This window comes from Rutidosis leptorrhynchoides, chromosome 6, assembly GCF_046630445.1.
Source record: "Rutidosis leptorrhynchoides isolate AG116_Rl617_1_P2 chromosome 6, CSIRO_AGI_Rlap_v1, whole genome shotgun sequence".
Taxonomy (NCBI): domain Eukaryota; kingdom Viridiplantae; phylum Streptophyta; class Magnoliopsida; order Asterales; family Asteraceae; genus Rutidosis; species Rutidosis leptorrhynchoides.
Window position 1 is genome coordinate 417,537,179 of NC_092338.1, and position 23,327 is coordinate 417,560,505.

A 23,327-nucleotide genomic window follows, 5' to 3' on the forward strand; every position below is an offset into this window, starting at 1 on the left:
ACTCCGTAATAATAACATAACAATTTTTAAATCAAGTGTTTTATTTTCCTAACAAATGAACATATATGGTTGTAACCAAATCGATCGTATCTCATGCGGTCTACGTTTTAATCTTACTCGATTGTTTTAACCGAGATTTTCTATTACTCGTAAAATAATAGTTGAAAGTTAATTGCGTTCTTCAAATTAAGCATAGCGTCAAACTTAATTACAATCATGTGTATTACGACGACCCGATAAAAAGGGTCAAATGTTCATTAACCAAGAAATTTATTTAACATGGATCAAAACCACAAGGGCCAAAAAAGTACTAAGACCACTTGTAGCGGTCATAGATTGGGGTGTGGCCTATTCTAGGTGGCAAGCAAGCAACACTAATTTATGTTGTATTGGGGCATTGTTTGGGCATGCGTTGCCCTGCAACGGAAGAAGCAACGGGCATTGTTATAAGTTTTTATTTTTTATTTAATTTAAAAATAGTATTTTATCTCCTTTTAATACTTAACCCAATTATATTTTAACATATCATCACAATACTTCTAACTCACACCACCACTACTTCACACAAACAACTCACACTGTCTAGTCATCAAAAAGCAACTCACGCCCCCAACCAGTACAAATGTTCTAAGAAACAAACAAAACATTACAAGTTAGCTAAAATCCTAGCATCAGAAAGTAGTAATCACTACTCAGTAATTGTAATATAATAGTATCTGACTAACTAATTTTTCAACGGAAGAAACTCAATAAACTGTCGAGGACCAAGGCTGACGTCACCCATTGGGACAAAATATTTCTCCATCCGTTCTTTGCCGTTAGTACTGTTAACAGGAAACAACTCCAAGGTTTCAAATGCGTCGCCCACGTGATGCAGTTGCAGGTGATGAGATGAAACGACAAGTGATGATGTCGTTTTGGAAGCACAAGTGGTAAATGTTACAGTGTCTGGAGTACTGCAGCTGGTTATTAATGGTGATGAGGATGAAGATGAATAAGATAAAGACTGTGTCGTTTGATTCCACGTGGCATTTCTTGCTGGAAATGTGTTTTTTCTTCTACGATGTAGCAGCTGATCATTTCCATTTTGTTGTTGTTGTTCAACAGAAATGTTCATCATCCTAGATTCCGTTCTTTCTCTTAACACACTTTTCTGTTCATCATTTACGAAAAGAAAAACATAAAAAACTTAATTAACATATGGGTTGTTTTACATGTATATAGTCGCAATTCGCAAAGTTACAATAATAAGTTTATATATATATTACTCCGTATATTATAACGTTAGAACAATTCATACTCCATTCTTCAAAAATATATATAAACCTAGAGTGGTATAAAATTGAAGTTAAAGCAAAATATTATTACTAGTATTGTCCATTTTCTCCAGCTACGTAATAAACATATTATAAGCCGTAAAAAGAAAGTTTTTTTTAAGTTTTTTTTTAACAATTATTTAGTTAAATTTCATACTCATGTTGTACATTTGACTGTTGGGTCACAAAAATTCAATTTGAGATATGCACATTTAAACATAAGTATGTGTATAAATACTTTTGCATGTATTTCTTAGTCACTTGAGACTTTTCATTGTCATACATTAGGTATTTATATCTCCAAACTCTCTCAAACACATTGTTGAGGAACTTGTGCTAAACTTGCGACATTAATTTGATCCCGATCAATTTAATAGTTGAAGAAAACTGTGAAATTCAATTATTCGATTTGTGAATTGACTGAACCATTGGCTAGGTTTCTTTGAATATCATACTCAGATTCATATTACATTGTTACTGTTCATACAAGCCGAGTTTATAAATATATTTATCTTCAACATTGTTCATCACCATAACACCTCCTGTACACTTCAGATCGAACCTATAAACTACAAATTGATGGTGTTAGATGAATTTTCGTAAGCTTCAGTAAAATAATTTGTTTGTAAGGCCACTCCCAATCTGTAACACTCGAGTCCAGGGTTTACTGCAGAGTTTTCATGGTATCTGTTGCGCTTGAAGTCCCAAAACGCGTCATGCTAGAAAATGTCTCCACACCCTTATAAGACATGATTCGTTCATCTCTCCGACCGATGTGGGATGGATGTTACAATTCTCCCCCTAATGAGACACAACATCCCTGCTTGCACGTTGGTCCGGGGGCATGGCTCCGATACCACCTGTAACAGCCGAGCCTAGAGGATTCCTGGGTGCAACAGTCCAGCCACCCCGTAGCATAATATTTTCCGTTTTTCCCGCAGGAGCACATATTTTTCTTGCCAACCACACACGAGGAATACTTTCCCACGAGGTCACCCATTCGGGTAGTACCCTCGTTCGAGCACGCTTAACTGTAGAGTTCTCATGGGATGTGCTGCGATTTTGATCCAAAAACGTGTCATGCTAGGAAATGTCTCAACATCCATATAATGCATGCTTCGTTCTTCTCCCCAACCGATGTGGGATGGATCTTACACTATTGTGACAACCAGTAAATTTTTGACCAAATTTAAACTTTATCTTTAAATGATTTAATGTTTTCGACACGATAAGCAAAGTCTGTAATGTTGAGTCACGAAAGTTTTGGAACTATATTCATGTAATCAATTATTCTTTGACTGTTCTCGAAGATTCACGAACAATATATATATATGACTTAATGTGCATATATATATATATATATATATATATATATATATATATATATATATATATATATATATATATATATATATATATATATATATATATATATATGATTTCAAGTTATTTAGTAAACGATAGTAACATTGGATTATTGATTCAATTGATATTTAGATAAGTTAACTAAAACGTTTAAGATGAACCAGTAAAACACTAATTTGCTACAGTATTTTCGAATTTCTACAGTACCCGAAAAGCTACAGTGTTTTCAAAAACCACTATTTGCTACAGTAAAGAAAAACTTTGCTACAGCAAAACACTATTTTAAAATTAAAATGTATATATGTATATGTATATACTACGAAACGATGATTTATAGAAGCAAATAACCAAAACACTTAATTGATTAAAGCTACACTTCGAGTGACATAGTTTATCAATGATTAAGTTTAATTTTTGATAAAGGTACATGTCGCGTAACGAAAAGTACTAGTTTTCTAAGCGTACGAAAATGCATTCGAGAAACCGGAACCGGGACATAAGTCGTGTAAGACCCAAGTATTTTCCTTGTACATACGTGTGTTTAAGATCCTTGAAGTGGAAGTTTTGTTGTACATAATTAAAAATGCAAAAGAAGCTGAACTGGGCATTCAGCGCGCCGCGCGGCCTTATGGCGCGCCGCGCCATTACGGGCTGACAGATTCTTCCCTCTTTTTAAATTAGATATTTTGGGGGCAATTTGGTAAAATCACTTTGGGGTCCGACTTTAAGGCCCCAAATCAGTTGTTGGAGTCTCCTTTACTCCATTTCCATCTACCTTATCACTTTCCATTAAATCCTAGAGAGAGAGGAAGTTCTAGAGTGAGAGAGCTCCATTAAAGGAAGAAGGAAGTTGAATCGGGTCTTATTGCGAGTTCTAAAGTCGTTCATCTAGTCGCTAGCTACGTGGTGACTGTGTTGGTAAGTTATAAAACTTAATTTCTTACTTTAATTATATTAAGGGTTAGGGTTTAGGTTATTGGCACATAAAAACCCATTTGTTAGTGAATTAGGGGTTTTTGGGTGAATTTGGGTCATGTGGACTCAAAGTTGGCTAACTAGGGTTTTCAAAGTATTAATCTATGTTTATGAGCTTAAATTAGTTAGTTAAATTACTAGCACACTTAAATATATGTAAAGGGGTGTTAAGTGGGTTAGTAGATGACCCGAAATGGGTGTATTGACTTTAAATGGTCAAATGGGTCAAGATGGTCCTAAGTGGGTTAATGTATGTGTTTGATGCATAAACCTTGTATTGGAAAGCGTCTTAGGACTTAACTTGGCAAATGATTAGGGTTTTGGGGATGTTAACCCAAATATTAGGGTTAGGGTTGCAAATGGGTCAAAATTGCACAATGGATCAAGATAACCCTAGAATGGAGTTTAGTGGGTTGACCAACTTGAGTTGTGATTGATATTGTGTAAAATGTAATAGGTGCGTTACCTTGAAGATTCTCGGACTTGATTATCTTTCACAAGAGACTTTGAGGTGAGTGGAGTAATTATACATGTATGTATATGGTATATTTATTTGTATGCTATGGTATGACCCACAGAGTTGGGAGTGCCATAGTGTGTGTGTGAGTGTGCTATGATGTGAACCACGGAGCCGGTAGCATCATAGTGCACGTTTGTGATGTGAACCACGGAGCCGGTAGCATCAAAGTGTGAACCACGGAGCTGGTAGCACTATAAAACAAAGTGTGAACCAGGAGCCGGTAGCACTATAAAAGAGTATGACTCGAATGCGTAGTGACGTGAACCGCGGAGCCGGTAGCGTTATAGCATTGCGTATGGTGTGAACCACGGAGCCGGTAGCACCATGACGCATTTATGGTTAACCATATAATTATTTATGTATATGTCGGGATGTATCATATTATATTATTGCGGAGCTTGTGATATTGATAATGCTAGTTGCGGTATTTGGAGGTAATTAGCTTACTTGGAGTTTGTATGCTAATTGTTATTACTAACGATTATGCGGTGTGTGTAAGTGTATGCAAGTAGGTATATTATATATGTATATGTATAATTATTGCATTCACTAAGCTTTGCTTACCCTCTCGTTGTTTACCTTTTTATAGGTTCGATTGTGGACAAGGGTAAGGGCATTATCTTGGACTAGAGATCCCGCTTTGTTGATTAGGGGACGCTTTTTGGATGTGATAGTTCTTGGAGTTTGACCGAGACTTGGGTAGTTTAATCCCAAACGCCATGCTCGTAGTGTAGTTTGGTACTTAAACTTTTTGGCGGTCGAAACTCATATTTTGTATTTAAACTTGTAATTTGGGTCGTGTGGGCCCTGCTTAGTAAAACTAATTTTATTAATGGAACGTGCTAGTTTTACATATATGAACTTGTGGGTGAAAGCGTTTTGTCTAATTATGTCGGGAAACGGCCAAACATTTTCGTGTATTTGGCTCTCGGGGACAGCAGGCTGTCCAGGTGGTTTCGCGCGCCGCGCCACCATCTGGCGCGCCGCGCCATATGCTGGCCAGTTTAAATTTTTTTTTTTTTGTGATATTTTGCACGGGTTTGGTTCGGGTTGTTACAAGTGGTATCACAGCATGGTCTAAGGGATTTAGGCGACTTAAGATAGGTGCCTAGACTTAGACTTTATTGTATGTGCGCTTTATGCGGGACTTGTAGGACTTTGGGTCTAATCGAGAATTGTTAGTGCTTCGGGTTATGTGAACTAACCTCGTACTAATTGTTTTGTGTTGTGTTTAGTAATCATCAAGCGAGATGGACGTTGTACTAGCGAGTTAATGCGACGTGCTCGCGTAACAATGATTAGCTACCATTGTTACGGGTGAAAATCGTGTCAAACAAGTAATGTACGACGATTGTTGAGCAAGATGGAGTAGTGTGGCGTATATGCATATACAATTGTGTTATGTCCTTTCGTTTCGTTGTTTAATCTAATTCATTTTATAGAATGAAGATGAGAAACGGGCACGACACCAATGATGGAAGTACGAGTGAGGACGTTGAGTTCACGGCCAAAGTTGAGGCCATCTTTAAACGTCAAAAGGCGGAGTTCCTCGAGGATGTTAAGAAAATGTTTCTAGATACGATTGACGAGCAATTAGTCAATGTAGTCAAGGAGGAAGTGAAGGCCGTTCATCAAGAGGATAATGTGGGGAGACGGGACTTCTTCTATAAGAATTTCAAGGACTCTCAACCTCCCACCTTCGATGGTGAACGGGACCCACTTAAGAGTGCCCGTTGGATCTCCGATATGGAGGGGGCTTTTTGTACGTGTGAATGTCCTCTTGATAAGAAGACAAGATACGGGTGTAGCATGTTAAGAGGTGATGCTAAATTGTGGTGGGACGCAAAGATTCAAATGGCGAAGAACAATGTATGGAGTTCACATGGGATGAATTCAAGGCGGAGTTTTTCGATGAGTACCGAACTTCGGCCGATCTTACAAGGCTTAAGGATGAGTTACGTTCCTTGAGGCAAGGGTCGATGGATTTGAACACTCTCAAATCCATGTTTTTGTCTAAGACCTAATTTTGCCCGGAGTATGTCGGGAATGATAAGATGTTGAAAGAAGATTTTTATCGGATCTTGAATGATAGTTATCAAGAGAAGATAAGTGTGAATGTGGTGAAGAGCTTTGATGAATTATTCAATATGGCGAAGGGTTTTGAAGCGCTTGTGATAAGGAAGGGTGGTTTTACTTTTGGTAAGAGGAAGTTCGAGAATTCGAGCCATTCGAACTTCTCAAACAAGAAAAGTAAGAAAGGTTCCGAAAGTGTTGGTAGTGTGAAGAAGGGTACGTTCGGGGGTTTTGGGCCCAAATGTTATAATTGTGGGCAACAAGGACACATGGCTCGCGATTGTACAAGTGCGACTTCAACACCAAAAGTCACTTGTTATAATTGTGGCAAAGAGGGGCACAAGAGGCCGGAATGTCCCGAATTGAATAAAGATAATGTTAAGCGGTTGGAGAAGGCGGCGGGTACGGCTAGGGGTCGCAATTATTTGATGACCAATGATGAAGCCAAATAATCGAACGAAGTTGTCTCAGGTACTTTCATGGTTAATTCTAATCCGGCAAGGATACTTTTTGATAGTGGTGCTAACTTGTCGTTCGTGTCACCAAAATTCGTGCCTAAACTTAATAAACCATTAGCTAAGTTGAGTCGTCCGGTAGAAGTCGAAATAGCGGACAACAAGACGGTGTTAGTGGTTGATGTGTGTAATAATTGTGATGTTGTATTTGGTGCCGAAAACTTTAAAATTGATCTAATCCCGATGACTTTTGGTGATTTCGATATCGTTGTTGGTATGGATTGGCTCGATTGAAATAAAGCCGATATTGCATGCCATGAAAAATCTATTCGGGTGAGGGCCCCGAGTGGGGGAGAGTTAATTATTCACGGTGATAAACGAAGAAGACTTGTGCCGATATGTTCTTTTGTACGGGCACGTCGTTTTCTTGTTAGTGGTGGCATGGCTTTTCTTGCCCATGTTGTTGATACTCGTGATGAGCCACCACCTATTCGTGAAATTCCGGTGGTAAGTGAATTCGAAGACGTTTTTCCGGATGAGTTACCGGGTGTTCCGGCTGAAAGACAAGTTGAATTTCGCATTGAGTTGGTTCCGGGAGCTACTCCCATTGCTAAAACTCCTTATCGTTTAGCGCCAACGGAAATTCAAGAGTTGTTAAATCAAACCCAAGAGTTGCTTGAGAAGGGTTTTATTCGACCGAGTGCTTCGCCATGGGGCGCTCCGGTTTTATTCGTGAAAAAAAAGGATGGTAGTATGCGGATGTGCATCGATTACCGGGAGTTGAATAAAGTGACGATCAAGAATCGTTATCCATTGCCTCGGATTGACGATTTGTTTGACCAACTCAAAGGTGCGACGTATTTATCTAAGATCGACCTACGGTCCGGCTATCACCAAATGCGGGTCCGCGAGGAAGATATTGAGAAAAAGGCTTTTCGAACACGTTATGGGCATTTTGAGTTTGTAGTTATGCCTTTTGGTCTTACCAATGCACCGGCGGCATTCATGGACCTTATGAACCGAGTATGCCAACCTATGTTGGACAAGTCGGTAATTGTGTTCATTGACGACATACTTGTTTATTCAAGGAGTATGAACGAACATGAACGTCATTTGCGTGAAGTATTGAAGACGTTACGAAAGGAGAAGTTGTATGCTAAGTTCTCCAAATGTGAATTTTGGTTAAGGGAAGTTCAATTCCTTGGTCATATTGTGAACAAGGAGGGTATTCTAGTGGATCCGGGGAAGATAGAGACGGTGAAGAGTTGGAGACAACCGACTACGCCTACGGAGGTTCGAAGTTTTCTCGGATTGGCCGGTTATTATCGTCGGTTTATCCAAGACTTTTCTAAGATCGCTTCTTCGTTGACGAAATTGACGAGGAAGAATGCGAGATTTAATTGGGAGAACGAGCAAGAAATTGCTTTTCAGTTGTTAAAAGAGAAGTTGTGTCAAGCTCCGGTGTTAGTGTTGCCGGAAGGAGTAGATGACATGACGGTTTATTGTGATGCATCGTTAAATAGGCTCGGGTGTGTTCTAATGCAAAGAGGTAAAGTCATCGCTTATGCCTCTCGACAATTGAAGGAACACGAAACGAGATATCCGACTCATGATCATGAGTTGGCGGCGGTTGTGCATGCGTTGAAAATTTGGCGCCATTACTTGTATGGTGTCAAGTGTACGATTTATTCGGATCATAAGAGTTTGAAACATCTCTTTAATCAACGAGATTTGAATTATCGCCAACGAAGGTGGATGGATGTGGTGAAAGATTATGATTGTGAGATACTTTATCATCCGGGCAAGGCGAATGTGGTCGCGGATGCGTTGAGTCGAAAGAATCATCACCCGGCGTTACTATTGGGATTGTTACGTATGATTATTACTAACGATTTTCTTGAAAAACTTGGTGTGATTCAAATTGAGGCTTACGTTCACAACAAGCATGAGGAACGAATTGTGGGGCAATCGGAGTTTATTACTATGGGTTCGCGTGGTTTGTTGTCTTTTCAAGAAAGAGTGTGGGTGCCTAAGATGGGTGATTATCGACAAGTGCTACTTGATGAAGCATATAAGTCAAAGTATTCCATTCATCCGGGAGCGACGAAAATGTACCTTGATTTAAGGAAAGATTATTGGTGGCCGGGCATGAAACGTGATGTTGTAAAATATGTTGAACAATGTGTTACATGTTTGCAAGTTAAGGCCTAGCACCAAAAGCCGTATGGTAAGTTACAACCGTTAGAAACCCCGAAATGGAAATGGGAGCACATTACCATGGATTTCATCACAAAGTTACCTAAAACGGCGAGGACCCAATTTGATTCGATTTGGGTTATAGTTGATCGATTAACGAAAAGTGCTTTGTTTCTTCCCATTAAGGAAGCGATATCGTCGGAGACCTTGGCTAAGTTCTTTATCAAGGAAGTCATCTCTCGACACGGAGTTCCTATATCTATTATTTCGGATCGAGATACCCGTTTTACATCTCGGTTTTGGGAAAAGTTTCACGAAGATATGGGTACACAATTGAAATTGAGCACGGCGTATCGTCCTCAAACGGACGGTCAAACCGAGCGTACGAATCAAACATTGGAGGATATGTTACGGGCGTGTATTATTGATTTTGGGGGTAGTTGGGATGAGCACTTACCCTTGGTGGAATTCTCGTACAATAATAGTTATCATACTAGTATTGGGATGCCACCTTATAAGATGCTTTATGGGCGTAGGTGTCGAACCCCGATTTGTTGGGGTGAAGTGGGACAAAAGGAAATCGGGAGTACCGATTTGCTTTTAGAGACGAATAACAAGATTGACATTATTCGGGATCATTTCAAGAAGGCACAAGATAGACAAAAGTCGTATGCTGACAAACGTAAACGAACGATCAAATTTCAAGAAGGTGACATGGTGATGCTTAAGGTTTCGCCATGGAAAGGTATTATTCGATTTCGAAAATGGGGAAAGTTAGCTCCTCGGTTTATTGGACCATTTAAGGTTTTAGCTCGCGTTGGTGAAGTCGCGTATCGGTTGGAATTACCCGAAGAGCTTGCGGGGATCCATAATACATTTCATGTTTCCCATCTCCGTAAGTGTCTTGTGGATGATTCATCTTGGGTGCCATTAGACGAGATTGAGCTAAACAATAAGTTAGAGTATATTGAGGAGCCGATTGCTATACTTGATGAGAAGGTCAAAAGGTTGAGGCATAAAGAGGTTAGGACCTTCAAAGTTCAATGGCGACGGAGTAAGGGTTCCGAGTTTACTTAGGAGCCCGAAGAGTTTATGTTGGTTTATCTTCCTTCTTGTCATGCGGCTTGGATCGCGAGGACGTAATCCGAATAAGTGGGGGAGAGTTGTAAGACCCAAGTATTTTCCTTGTACATACGTGTGTTTAAGATCCTTGAAGTGGAAGTTTTGTTGTACATAATTAAAAATGCAAAAGAAGCTGAACTGGGCATTTGGCGCGCCGCGCTGCCTTATGGCACGACGTGCCATTACGGGCTGACAGATTCTTCCCTCTTTTTAAATTAGATATTTTGGGGGCAATTTGGTAAAATCACTTTGGGGTCCGACTTTAAGGCCCCAAATCAGTTGTTGGAGTCTCCTTTACTCCATTTCCTTCTACCTTATCACTTTCCATTAAATCCTAGAGAGAGAGGAAGTTCTAGAGTGAGAGAGCTCCATTAAAGGAAGAAGGAAGTTGAATCGGGTCTTATTACGAGTTCTAAAGTCGTTCATCTAGTCGCTAGCTACGTGGTGATTGTGTTGGTAAGTTATAAAACCTAATTTCTTACTTTAATTGTATTAAGGGTTAGGGTTTGGGTTATTGGCACATAAAAACCCATTTGTTAGTGAATTAGGGGTTTTTGGGTGAATTTGGGTCATGTGGACTCAAAGTTGGCTAACTAGGGTTTTCAAAGTATTAATATATGTTTATGAGCTTAAATTAGTTAGTTAAATTACTAGCACACTTAAATATATGTAAAGGGGTGTTAAGTGGGTTAGTAGATGACCCGAAATGGGTGTATTGACTTTAAATGGTCAAATGGGTCAAGATGGTCCTAAGTGGGTTAATGTATGTGTTTGATACATAAACCTTGTATTGGAAAGCGTCTTAGGACTTAACTTGGCAAATGATTAGGGTTTTGGGGATGTTAACCCAAATATTAGGGTTAGGGTTGCAAATGGGTCAAAATTGCACAATGGGTCAAGATAACCCTAGAATGGAGTTTAGTGGGTTGACCAACTTGAGTTGTGATTGATATTGTGTAAAATGTAATAGGTGCGTTACCTTGAAGATTCTCGGACTTGATTATCTTTCACAAGAGACGTTGAGGTGAGTGAAGTAATTATACATGTATGTATATGGTATATTTATTTGTATGCTATGGTATGACCCACGAAGCCGGGAGTGCCATAATGTGTGTGTGAGTGTGCTATGATGTGAACCACGGAGCCGGTAGCATCATAGTGCACGTTTGTGATGTGAACCACGGAGCCGGTAGCATCAAAGTGTGAACCACGGAGCCGGTAGCACTATAAAACAAAGTGTGAACCACGGAGCCGGTAACACTATAAAAGAGTATGACTCGAATGCGTAGTGACGTGAACCACGGAGCCGGTAGCGTTATAACATTGCGTATGGTGTGAACCACGGAGCCGGTAGCACCATGACGCGTTTATGGTTAACCATATAGTTATTTATGTATATGTCGGGATGTATCATATTATATTATTGCAGAGCTTGTGATATTGATAATGCTAGTTGCGGTATTTGGAGGTAATTAGCTTACTTGGAGTTTGTATGCTAATTGTTATTACTAACGATTATGCGGTGTGTGTAAGTGTATGCAAGTAGGTATATTATATATGTATATGTATAATTATTGCATTCACTAAGTTTTGCTTACCCTCTCGTTGTTTACCTTTTTATAGGTTCGATTGTGGACAAGGGTAAGGGCATTATCTTGGACTAGAGATCCCGCTTTGTTGATTAGGGGACGCTTTTTGGATGTGATAGTTCTTGGAGTTTGACCGAGACTTGGATAGTTTAATCCCAAACGTCATGCTCGTAGTGTAGTTTGGTACTTAAACTTTTTGGCGGTCGAAACTCATATTTTGTATTTAAACTTGTAATTTGGGTCGTGTGGGCCCCGCATCGTAAAACTAATTTTATTAATGGAACGTGCTAGTTTTACATATATTAACTTGTGGGTGAAAGCGTTTTGTCTAATTATGTCGGGAAACGGCCAAACATTTTCGTGTATTTGGCTCTCGGGGACAGCAGGCTGTCCAGGTGGTTTCGCGCGCCGCGCCATATGCTGGCCAGTTTAAAAAAATTTTTTTTGTGATATTTTGCACGGGTTTGGTTCGGGTTGTTACAAGTCGAGTGACAACGTACGAGTCAACGGACCAAAAATTACAAGTCAACTATGCACGTGAATATAATATAATATATAATTAATTATATAAATTAAATATATTATATATATTATATTTAAATATGTCGGCAAACTAAAATACAAAAGCATTGTGAGCTGTAAAACCCACCCATGCGATCGCATGGGAAAAGGGCTTGGAAGCCATGCGATCGCATGTCAGCCCTGTACAGGCCAACTCTATAAAAGCTCGATCATTTCTGCTTCTGATTTCATTTCATTACTCCGTAAGTATTTATTTATTTTATTATTATTATTATTATTATTATTATTATTATTATTATTATTATTATTATTATTATTATTATTATTATTATTATTATTATTAAGATTATTATTAATATTAATCTTATTATTATTAGTATTATTCTTATTATTAGTATTATACATAAAATACTACGACGAGGTTATGAGCGTGTCACTTTCAAAATGGGTTTTCAAGCAAGATAGAGCTAAGGAAACTATGGGTTATAGTTATGGAGGTTATGTGTAATGTATGTGGGTATTATTGGCAAGTCAAACCTAGTGTTTATCATCTCTTTTGCGTCTACGTACTTCCCTGCAATATTGAATCACAATATTGATACGTGAGCATTCATATCTTATCTTTTATATATTAATTGTGTATCCATGTCTAGTGCCCGAGTATATATATTTATGCATGCTTGTATGCTAAATTTCGTCGTTAAACAGTTTATGATGAATCACGAATTAAATACATATGTTACTGATAAAAGGTATATGATATGCATGTTTTTGGAAAGCTGGCGAAAAGTCAATAACTTTTTATTTAGAAATGATGAACGAATCAAAATATATGGTCAACTGAATTATGATTGACGTTAATTGGAATTGCTTTTGAATCTGCAATTAATATTTAAACAACTTGTTTGTAAGATTGATAAATTGAATTTTTGAATATTACCAATCGAATAAATGAATCCTTATATAAGGTACGTCTCGTTTTGTTGAACTATTGTCAAAATTGACTTTTTGAAACGACTTTGGATAACTTTTGTATGTTGATCTCGAGCATTATGATTGTGATACACTATGACCAGACCTAGCACATTTATTGACCAACATATGTTCTCTAGGTTGAGATCTACGGTTATTTGGTATTTCGAGTTTCGGTCACATTTCGGTGAACGACTTTATGTGCTGCTAAGGTGAGTTTCATTTGCTCCCTTTTTAATTTCTTTTGCAATCTATATTTTTGGGCTGAGAATACATGCACTTTATTTTAAACATAATGGACACAAGTACATACTAAATTCTATACTGAGTTTGTACCGAAAATCCCTTAGCTTTGGTAACTAGTAACTGCCAGTTATAAGAACTGGTGGGCGCGAGTAGTAGTATATGGATCCATAGGGCTTGATATCCCCGTCCGAGCTAGAGCGCTAGCCTTTTAACGGACATATGCTATTTGAGAAGCGTACACGTTGGTTTGCGTGTATTATTAAGATGATTATACAAAGGGTACAAATTATATATACGTTAAGTTTAGTTACCAGGGTGCTCAATTTCGTAGAATATTTTGATAAACGTTTCTGGATAAAACAACTAAAATCTTGTGATCCACTTTTATATACAGATTATACGATACATTAAAACTATGAACTCACCAACCTTTGTGTTGACACTTGTTAACATGTTTATTCTCAGGTTCCCTAGAAGTCTTCCACTGTTTGCTTATATGTTAGACAAGCTATGTGCATGGAGTCTTACATGGCATATTTTTCAAGGAAATGTTGCATTCACAAAATCATCACCATGTATCTATTTTGACTGCATTATCAACGGAAGTATTATTGTAAACTATTATATTACGGTGATTGTCTATATGTAGAAATCATCAGATGTCGAAAACCTTTAATTTAAATATTCAATAATGGTGTGCCTTTTCAAAAGAATGCAATGTTTACAAAACGTATCATATAGAGGTCAAATACCTCGCAATGAAATCGATGAATGACGTGTTCGTCCATATGGATTTGGAGCGATCGTCACAACTATCAGGGAGTGAAACCACCATTAAGCATCACAGAGTGATAACATAGATTGTGAGCAACTAGCAAAGTAGCTCATCAGTTCCTACTCCAACGAAAGCCTCACGAATAAAGTGGGTCCCACATTTTTTGTTAGTTTGTACCATTTGCTTGATCACTTGTATATTTTATATTCTAGGAGTAATTTGTGAGTATTATTTAATGAAAGAAAGGGAGTGTTTAGTTAAAAGAATGTTAGAGTGCGCTTGGTTTGTGGGATATCGATGGATTTTGTGGGATTTACATTTCAAATCTCATAAAATCATATGTTTGGTTGGAGCATTTCAAATGAGTAGTTATTTTAAAATCCATTATTATATCATTTGTATATGTGAAGGATTTAAAATCCCATGAACATGGGATTTACGTTTACGTCTTATGTTTTACATTTAGGTTTTACGATTCACATTGTACTTTTACGTTTTAGGTTTTATGTTATACGTTTACGTTTTACATTTTACGTTTACGTATTACTTTTTACGATTTACGTTTACGGTTTATGTTTTACGGTTTACGTTTTACGTTGACGTTTTAATTTTACGTTTAAGTTTTACGTTTTTCGACTTAATTTCTACGTTTATGATTTACGTTTACGGTTTACGTTTACGGTTTACGTTTTACAACATACGCTTTACGTTTACAGTTTACGTTTTATTTTTACATTTTACGTTTTATGTTTATATTTTACAAATTCCGAGATTTCAAATTCCCGAACCAACCGCATGATAGGATTTCAAATATTGGGATTTCAAATGCTTTGAAATTTCAAATCCCATGGAATTTTAAATCCTGGGATTTCAAATCTTTGAACTAAACTTCACCTTAATTTTTTTTTTATTTTTATTTTTTATTTATTTATTATTATTATTATTTTTTTTGTAGTGATGGGACGTTAATGTTGAGGATAGAAATTCTATTAAGGTTTGTTAAGATATACGGAGGAGTCCTACTAATTGGACTGTAGTGGTCCAAAAAAGGGTCAAAAATGGTAAAAAAAAAAAAAAAAAAAATTAAACCAAATTAATCCAAAGAGGGTGATGGTTAAAGTCAACGGAGTATATGAAGTGGTCTAACTAGCTTTAGCATGATGATATATACATATGATATTAGTACACATTACCCATAAACACATACATATGACATATACATATAGATAGATACACAAAGATATGCACGGTTATACACAGCCTATACATGCATGAATACACGTTGATAGAAAAAACAAAGAAAGAAAAGCCCTAGTGAGAGAGCAGACAGAAAGGAAGGAATTGATCAGGTTTGCATTTTCCAAGAAAAAATTAAAAAGAAAAGTTTTTATTTTTATTTTTACACATGCATCTCTTCCCTAGCTATATATATATATTCTGATTTCTACTTCATTTGATCAATCATATTCACATTATGACTGTAAACCCTACTCTTGCATGTGTTAGCTAGCTAGCTAGGTCAAAATCTTAAACGGAGTAAAAAAAGTAAATCCCATCATCATATGTAGTATATATTTATATTTATATTTATATTTATATTTATCAAATTTATCAATCTATCATATTGTTTACACATGACAAAAACAGCTAAGAAAAAAAAAAATTCTCTCTAATTTATTACAAGGTTATGTTAAGACTAATAATAAATTTACTAATGATAAATTCACTAAAATTATGTATTGATTTTGTGTGTACCGGATTACCGGACAACTTGTCAAAATATTATATTAATGGATCTATCAATTTGGATAGTAAATTTATGACTACCTTGTGTTAATTATCCGCATTAATCTCCGATTGGGGTGCATAACTACCGTTGCTGGTACGATTAATTCAGGTAGGGCTATGCATGGTCCATACCTGGAACGAACCAGACAATACTTGAACCGAAGCGAACCGAAACTTGAATATTTTTGAAAATAAGAACCGAGGACCGGACCATTCATATATGGTACGGTTCGGTACGACTTTAGCTTCGGTCAAAGCGGTTCGGGTAAATACCCGACCCATATATATTTTTGAAAAACTAATAAATATATATATTCTTTCATTTCCATATTTACAAATGTACATCATATAAATATCAATATAGAACACACACATAAATGAAAAAACTTAATTTTATGATTAAAATTAATCCAAATTCAAAATTAAAGTAGTAATCAAAGCTTTAAATGATAGAAATTAATCGTGTTGACGTGAAACTTAAAAACGAGGATGATGATAAGAACACAAATTGAATGATAATACTGAGTATATAATTCCCTAATCCCTGCCCTTTCCTTTAGTACAGGTATTACGAATATATATATATATATATATATATATATATATATATATATATATATATAAGGCCACCGACCTAATCACCTAATAAGAAATTTGTATCATGTATCAATTCTACAATATAATTCATTTGGCTACAAGTTATACACACGATAACTTGAATATATGTAAAGATCTTTTGTTATTAATGATTACAAGTTATTAAAAAAATTATTTTCAGTTTACTTACTTTTGATATTTATATGGTTTTCGTATAGTTAGTTATCTTGAATTTTGAATTTAGTATATGTAATATGTAATGTAATGTGTATATATAGAGTGTTGTCAAAGATAACACGAAAATTTGTCACAAATATAGACATCATCTTCGGTTCGGTCCAAATACCCGTTTTTTTCGGGTTTGACTCGGACCGGACCGATACCCGAAAAAATGAAAATCTATGGACTAAGGACCGGACCGAATAACATTGGGTATTTCGGTTTTGAGTCGGTTCCTGCTTGGTTATCGGTTTTTTTCGGTTCTACCCGAACTATGCACACTCCTAAACCCACATTGACTGAACTTAAACAGTCAAACTTGTTTGTTGAGGGGATCTAAACTTTTAAAACATAAAAGTAAGACAAACCTAAAGATTTTCTTTAAAAATTTTAAGACATGCTTTATTTATTTGAACATCAAAACTAACCACTCACTTCCTAAAAATAACTATCACCAACCATTAAATTGTACAGCTTTTTTATTCACAAATTTACTTTTAATGACAACTTAGATTGTTATTAGAAAACTTCAACATAAAAATACTCTTGATATATCTACAAAGTTACAGTTTTTCCAAAAGATTTAAAACTCCGTCCATACTAATAAAATTACTTACCAAAATAGTTATAATCGATACTAATCGGAGCCTCATGAAGACCAAAAAGGGCCATCCTCCCTAACATTCTGGGCTACTAGTGCAAATTTTATGATATTTTATGGGCTTAAAGCTTTTATTGCTTAATGGGCCCTCCTAATTGAAATTAACTTGGCCATTAAACGTGATATATTAGTGAGTTTTTAAACATTGAATTATATACATACATGATACATTACATTACATTATTACATTACACTACACTACACTTATATACTAAACTCCATGAGGAGTTTGGTCGTTTAGCCCCCAACCCCCCTAAAAAATTGGTCAAAATGACAATAGTAGAAAAGGAGGAGAAAAAACTAAACACCCCCAAGTTTTGTCCAACTTTTAAATCCAACCTCCATCTCAGGGGTGTAGCATGAAACTTATTATTTTAATTAAAAATCTTAACTAAACTTCACCCATATTTTCAACGGGACATATCTTTCCCCCTGTCTCGCGTTAAATTTTTTCGAACACACCGTTCAGCTCAAAAAAATCTTATGAACACAACGGGACTAACTATACGCAAAACGGACACATAAAAAAAACGCTAAATACCTCGGATATATTTAATACATATACACACACCTAGGTACTAACTATTCTGTAAATACATAACGCTCCGTTAACTATGAATACGCAACCCAAAAGCCCCGCAGCATCGTGCGGGCCCATTTTGTTAGTTATGACTATGATACTTATTCTTTAATGTAAAGTACATCTATTTATTTATTTTAATATTCAATTTTGGCCCTCCTAATCAAAAGTTTCACGTTCCGCCCCTAATTACAATATATAGTTAATATTTATAAACTTTCTAAACTGTGTGTTTAAAATAACAATTTTATCAATATATATTAGTACTCTAACTTATTTTTTGCAATCCGTTAAAAAAATTCTATTAATTTTATTTTTCACCAAAAAATATCTCATCTCTCTTCGTTATGAACTCTTTTAATTAATTAAAATATAAAATAAATACTTATGAATAAAATGTACTAAAATAACAATGTGAACACTTAAAGTGACAAATAAAAAAATAAAAGTATTAAATATAGTTAATTTTGTTGAAACATTCGTAGCAGTTTTCGAGAATGAAACATTTATTATGATGTTCATGTATCAAACCTCATGTGTCAAATCATACTAAATTCAATCACAAGTCACTGATTTACTCTATCATATATTTACAATGACTATCAATATATTATTATCTTTCTTCGCCCATATATATATATATATATATATATATATATATATATATATATATATATATATATGTGCATGATCAATGGGGAAGTAACCAATCGGGGGGAAGCGGGGGGAAGCAAAATTTTTTTTTTTTTTCGTTTTTTTTGAATTTTTTTTTCCGGCATCAAGATCACACAAAAATATGAACATTTAGAAGAGACACTTCATGATGAATGTTATTATTTAGGCGGGAAAACGATCGACAAAAATAACATTCAAGATAATATTGTTCGTGAAGAATATGAACGTTTTTTTTCCATGTTTTGTGAAGTAAAATTTAGCCCGATTTAGAGTTTAGGGTTTGGTGTTTTGGGTTTATGGACCCTAAACTCTAAACCGTTCGTGTTAAAAACTCAATTTAAATCCTAAATCTAAACCCTAAACCCTAAATTTCTAAACCCTAATATCTAAACCCTATAAACCCTAATATCTAAACCCTAATATCTAAACCCCAATAGCTAAAACCTCAAAATACGCTCGAAAAACACGATAATTGTTATATATTACTTCTTCGAGCGTTTTCCCGCCAAAACAAAAATATTTATCACAAAGTGTCTCTACTAAATGTTCATATTTTCATCTCATCTATAATGTTCGTGAACAAAGTTTTTTCAAAAAACGAAAAAAAAAGTTTTTGCTTCCCCCCGCTTCCCCCCGAATGGTTACTTCCCTCTTGATCCTACCACTATATATATATATATATATATATATATATATATATATATATATATATATATATATATATATATATATGGAGTAGTGTATGATTAAATTTTATACATACGGAGTAATAATTTTAATTTTAAATCATCCCGTAACTAATCACATAATCACTTATTTGGTTTTAACTAGTTGTGGAGTCCTTGTTTCGCGTCGGGGGCTCCGTTTTGAATGCGAGTTAAAAAAAAAAAGTGTTGATCTATTTTGTTAAAAAAAAAAAATTTCGACATCTAACATTGAAGGGTTGTTCCTTTGTGAAAGTTGCTTCTTTTAGCGTTCGGGTATTTTTTTTTTAAAAAAAAATTAGTTGATCTATTTTGTAAAAAAGAATATTTTTCGACATCTTTTGGTAGCATTGAAGGGTTGTTCCTTTTATGAAAGTTACTTTTTTATCGTTTGAGACAAAAAAAAAAAAAGAAGTAGCACAGTAGTACCGTGGTAAGTGTTATTATTCAACATTTTTAGTGTCAGTGATGGGATAAATAATATTTTAGAATATAGGTATAAAATGGGGGGTTCGATTTGTATTTTAATGAAAGTTAGGGGGTTGGGTGTGTGAAAAATGAAATATTAAATAGTACTATAAAATGGGGGGTTCGATTTGTATTTTAATGAAATTAGGGAGTTGGGTGTGTGAAAAATGAAATATTAAATAGTACTCCCTCCGTCCCAAATTAATAGTCCATAGACAAAAAACACACAGTTTAAGAAAAAGTGACTGTCACATGTATTTTTTGTCTACTTTTTCCCTACTTTTCAGTTTTACCCATAACTTTTTACCTATACTTTTGTCTTACTTAAATAAAGCAAGGGTATAAAAGTACTTTAATCAATTATTCTTTTTCATTTATGAAAGTGGACTATTAATTTGGGACAGACAAAAAAGGAAAGGTGAACTATTAAATTGGGACGGATGTAGTACTATTCATAACTAATAAGACAAATTTTGTCTATTAGTTATATTAGTAATTAATATTAATTAATACTTGTATACTAAATTTATATACTAAATGTGGTGGCATTGTGTGTAGTTTTAGTTATATTTGATTGTAATTTTGATTTTGCGTTCACATTATACCCGATCCTTCAACTTCGACTATATTTACACAACGACCCCTCAAGTTTACACTTTTTCAGGGGTTAAAAGTGTAAAGATATAATTTTATTAAAATAAAAGAAACTAATTCCACCCGAATTTATAACGGGCCATATCTTCTCGCTCGGTGCAAGTTAAATTTTTCCGAGACCACCTTTCAATTCGGAAAAATCTTACGAACCCAACGGGACTAACTATACGCGAAACGGACAATTTTTTAAGAAAATACTAAACACAACGACAGCCCGTATCTTCCCGCTCGCCACGAGTTAAATTTTTTCGACGGCAGCTTCAGACTCGAAATAATTTATGAACAAAACGAAACTAACCACGTTCGAAACGGACACTTTTTAAAAAACGCTAAAGACAACGACAACCCGTATCTTTCTGCTCGCCGCGAGTTAAATTTTTCTGACAACACCGTTACACTCGAAAAAATTTATTGAACAAAACAAAATTAACTACGTTCGAAACGGATACTTTTTAAAAAAAAACGCTTAACACAACGACATCTAAAACGACGCTTAACACATGGGCTGTGTTTCTCTCTGTAAATACTCAACGCTACATTAAATATGAATACGCAGCCCGTAAGCCCCGCCGCAACGCGCGGGCCGGTCCGAACTAGTTTAAATCTATTGATTAAAATGAATTATTTTTATGTTATCGCTATTTTAATAAAAAAAGAAAAGAAAAGAAAAAGCTAGTCACATTGTGTATAGCTAGATATACTCCGTATAAAAAAGTTTAAAATTTAAATTATTGTATGTAGTTTAACATAAAAATAGATATATAGAATGTAAAAATGAAAAGAAAAGAAGCAGCAGACCTCTGAAAATGTAGGTATTGCCCAGTTTCTGGTCTCTTCAACATCTGCAACTATACACACATTCCAAAATTACTCCCAACCATACATCAGACATCATACACTAAAAACAAATATAAAAACACAACACACCCATTTCATATTTCTTCATTCTTTTTTCACTTTCATAGAATAGAAAGGTAACAAAAGAAAGAAAAAACATTCAAAAACCATCCCTTTGTTTTCCTTTTTAAAATACAAGAATAACTGAAAAACAAGAAGAGTTAAATGTAAATAGGGTATATGTGTATATATGAATATATGGCTATATACGTACACTTTAATGCAAAAGATTATATATATGGTAGTAACAAAATGTTTAGTATACCTGAATCCTTGTGTAGAATGGAATGATCAATTAGATTAACATTGTTAATATCAGTATTAAAAGATGGAGGTTGATGAAGATCTTGTGTAGGTTTATCAAGCTGACGTCGTCGTTTTTGGCGTTCTCGTGCCTTATGATTCTGAAACCAATAAAAAACATTCTTTCCTTCGATCTTTCCGTAACGGCGAAGCTGAGCGGTGATGTGTTGTATTTCATCAGCTGATGGTGTTCGTGTCCCTCGACGATACAACTCTTCTAGGGTTTGCAATTGCTCCGGTGTAGGGTTCCATCTTGAGCTTACAACCACCATATTTTGTTGTGAATTGTACTCTTTTTTGTTTTGTTCTATACGGAGTATTACAAAAATGTAAATAAAATAGTTAACTAGTACTCCTATTGGCACTTAAGTTTATCAGTACTTATATTGTGCTAACTTGTCTTTATATGTAAGTAACGGGTAAATAGATAAGGTTTTTCTTATTAAGACCAGCCGGAGAAAACTATAGATCTAATCGGGGTATTTCACGACCATATAACATTTGCCAACCAAGATTTTTTAACAGTGAAGTTTGAATTTGAGATTTCTTGTTAGGATATCATGATGATCACAACTACAAATGTAAACTTTGACAATAATATACTAATAAAACCAAGATTATAAATAGTTTAGTAAGTAATATATACCTAGAAGATTATTGTGTGGAAGAAGATGATGATCATGTAGGTTGGAGTGAAAGCGGTTTGAGGTGGCGTTGGAGGGAAGTGGTCTAGGAACAAGAGGTCTTAATTTTCGGATACCATTGTTGGTGTAAGATTCCATCATGTTCATGTTTAAGTGATCTTCATGAGATTCATTGTAACCCATCATCCACATTATATAAATGCTCTAAACACAAAGTATTATCTATTTGTTGAAAATGAATTCAAAAAATGTGAGGATGATATGGTGAGGAAAAGGGTGTATTGTTTGTGAATTATTTGGGGTGCAAAATGGATGCTAAGGAGAGTGATAGATATAGAGTGGTGTGTACCTCTCACTCACTTTGGGATGTGAAAAGTGTCCAATATCTCATGACATCAATTTTTCGAATTTTATCATATATACTAGTAAAGTAATAAAATGTCAAATGGACCCAACAATTATGTTAGAAATGTAGTTAAATTTTTGTCCTAAGTTGAAATTGTTATGCATGTCCGTTTAATTAACATGTTTGAACATGAAAAAAGGATTAATTAAATGAAAATTTTATTTTAATCATTCACTCACTTTCTTTTTATATATTAAAAAAAAACAATAAAAACACGTACATGAACTATTTTTCCTTTGTTATAAAATATCTAGATTGTGTTATAAAATATCTAGATTGGATGTTAATTTTATTATTATTATATTTCTTGCATAGTAATATTTTATACTATAAATAGACATGTATGGTAACCATTTAAGGTGCACCATTTCTCTTGAAATATCAATATCAATATTTCTTCTCTCCTTCTTCTCTTTTTTTCTCTCTTTGTTCTTATAACCATTAAAGGTAGTTATAAGCCTACTGAATTATAACACGTTATCAGCACGAAAAGTTTAGTGTAATTAAAAGATATCTCAAACGATCACGAATCACTAATCAAGGTATGAAATTATTAATAATTTTCAGACTCGAATATATCAAATTTTGGACTACTAACATTTATA

The 23,327-nt window shown here is 35.1% G+C and overlaps 1 protein-coding gene across 1 annotated transcript; it reads right to left on the reverse strand.

Moving 5' to 3' along the window:
• Window positions 1–724: 724 nt before the first annotated feature.
• LOC139851894 (WUSCHEL-related homeobox 1-like) lies at window positions 725–22,508 on the reverse strand. The gene is made up of 4 exons (XM_071841093.1): window positions 22,319–22,508; window positions 21,635–21,979; window positions 21,271–21,320; window positions 725–1,153 (listed from the first exon to the last, which is right to left on the reverse strand). The coding sequence occupies exons 1-4, from the start codon at window positions 22,506–22,508 to the stop codon at window positions 725–727; spliced, it is 1,014 nt and encodes a 337-aa protein (XP_071697194.1).
• Window positions 22,509–23,327: the final 819 nt, after the last annotated feature.

Coding starts and splice junctions, on each gene's coding strand:
- LOC139851894 (XM_071841093.1), bottom strand. CDS start 22,508: ATGTGGATGATGGGTTACAATGAATCTCATGAAGATCACTTAAACATG. Junction 21,980..22,318: donor TCCACACAATAATCTTCTAG/GTATATATTACT, acceptor TACTCCGTATAG/AACAAAACAAAAAAGAGTAC. Junction 1,154..21,270: donor CAATACCTACATTTTCAGAG/GTCTGCTGCTTC, acceptor AATGATGAACAG/AAAAGTGTGTTAAGAGAAAG.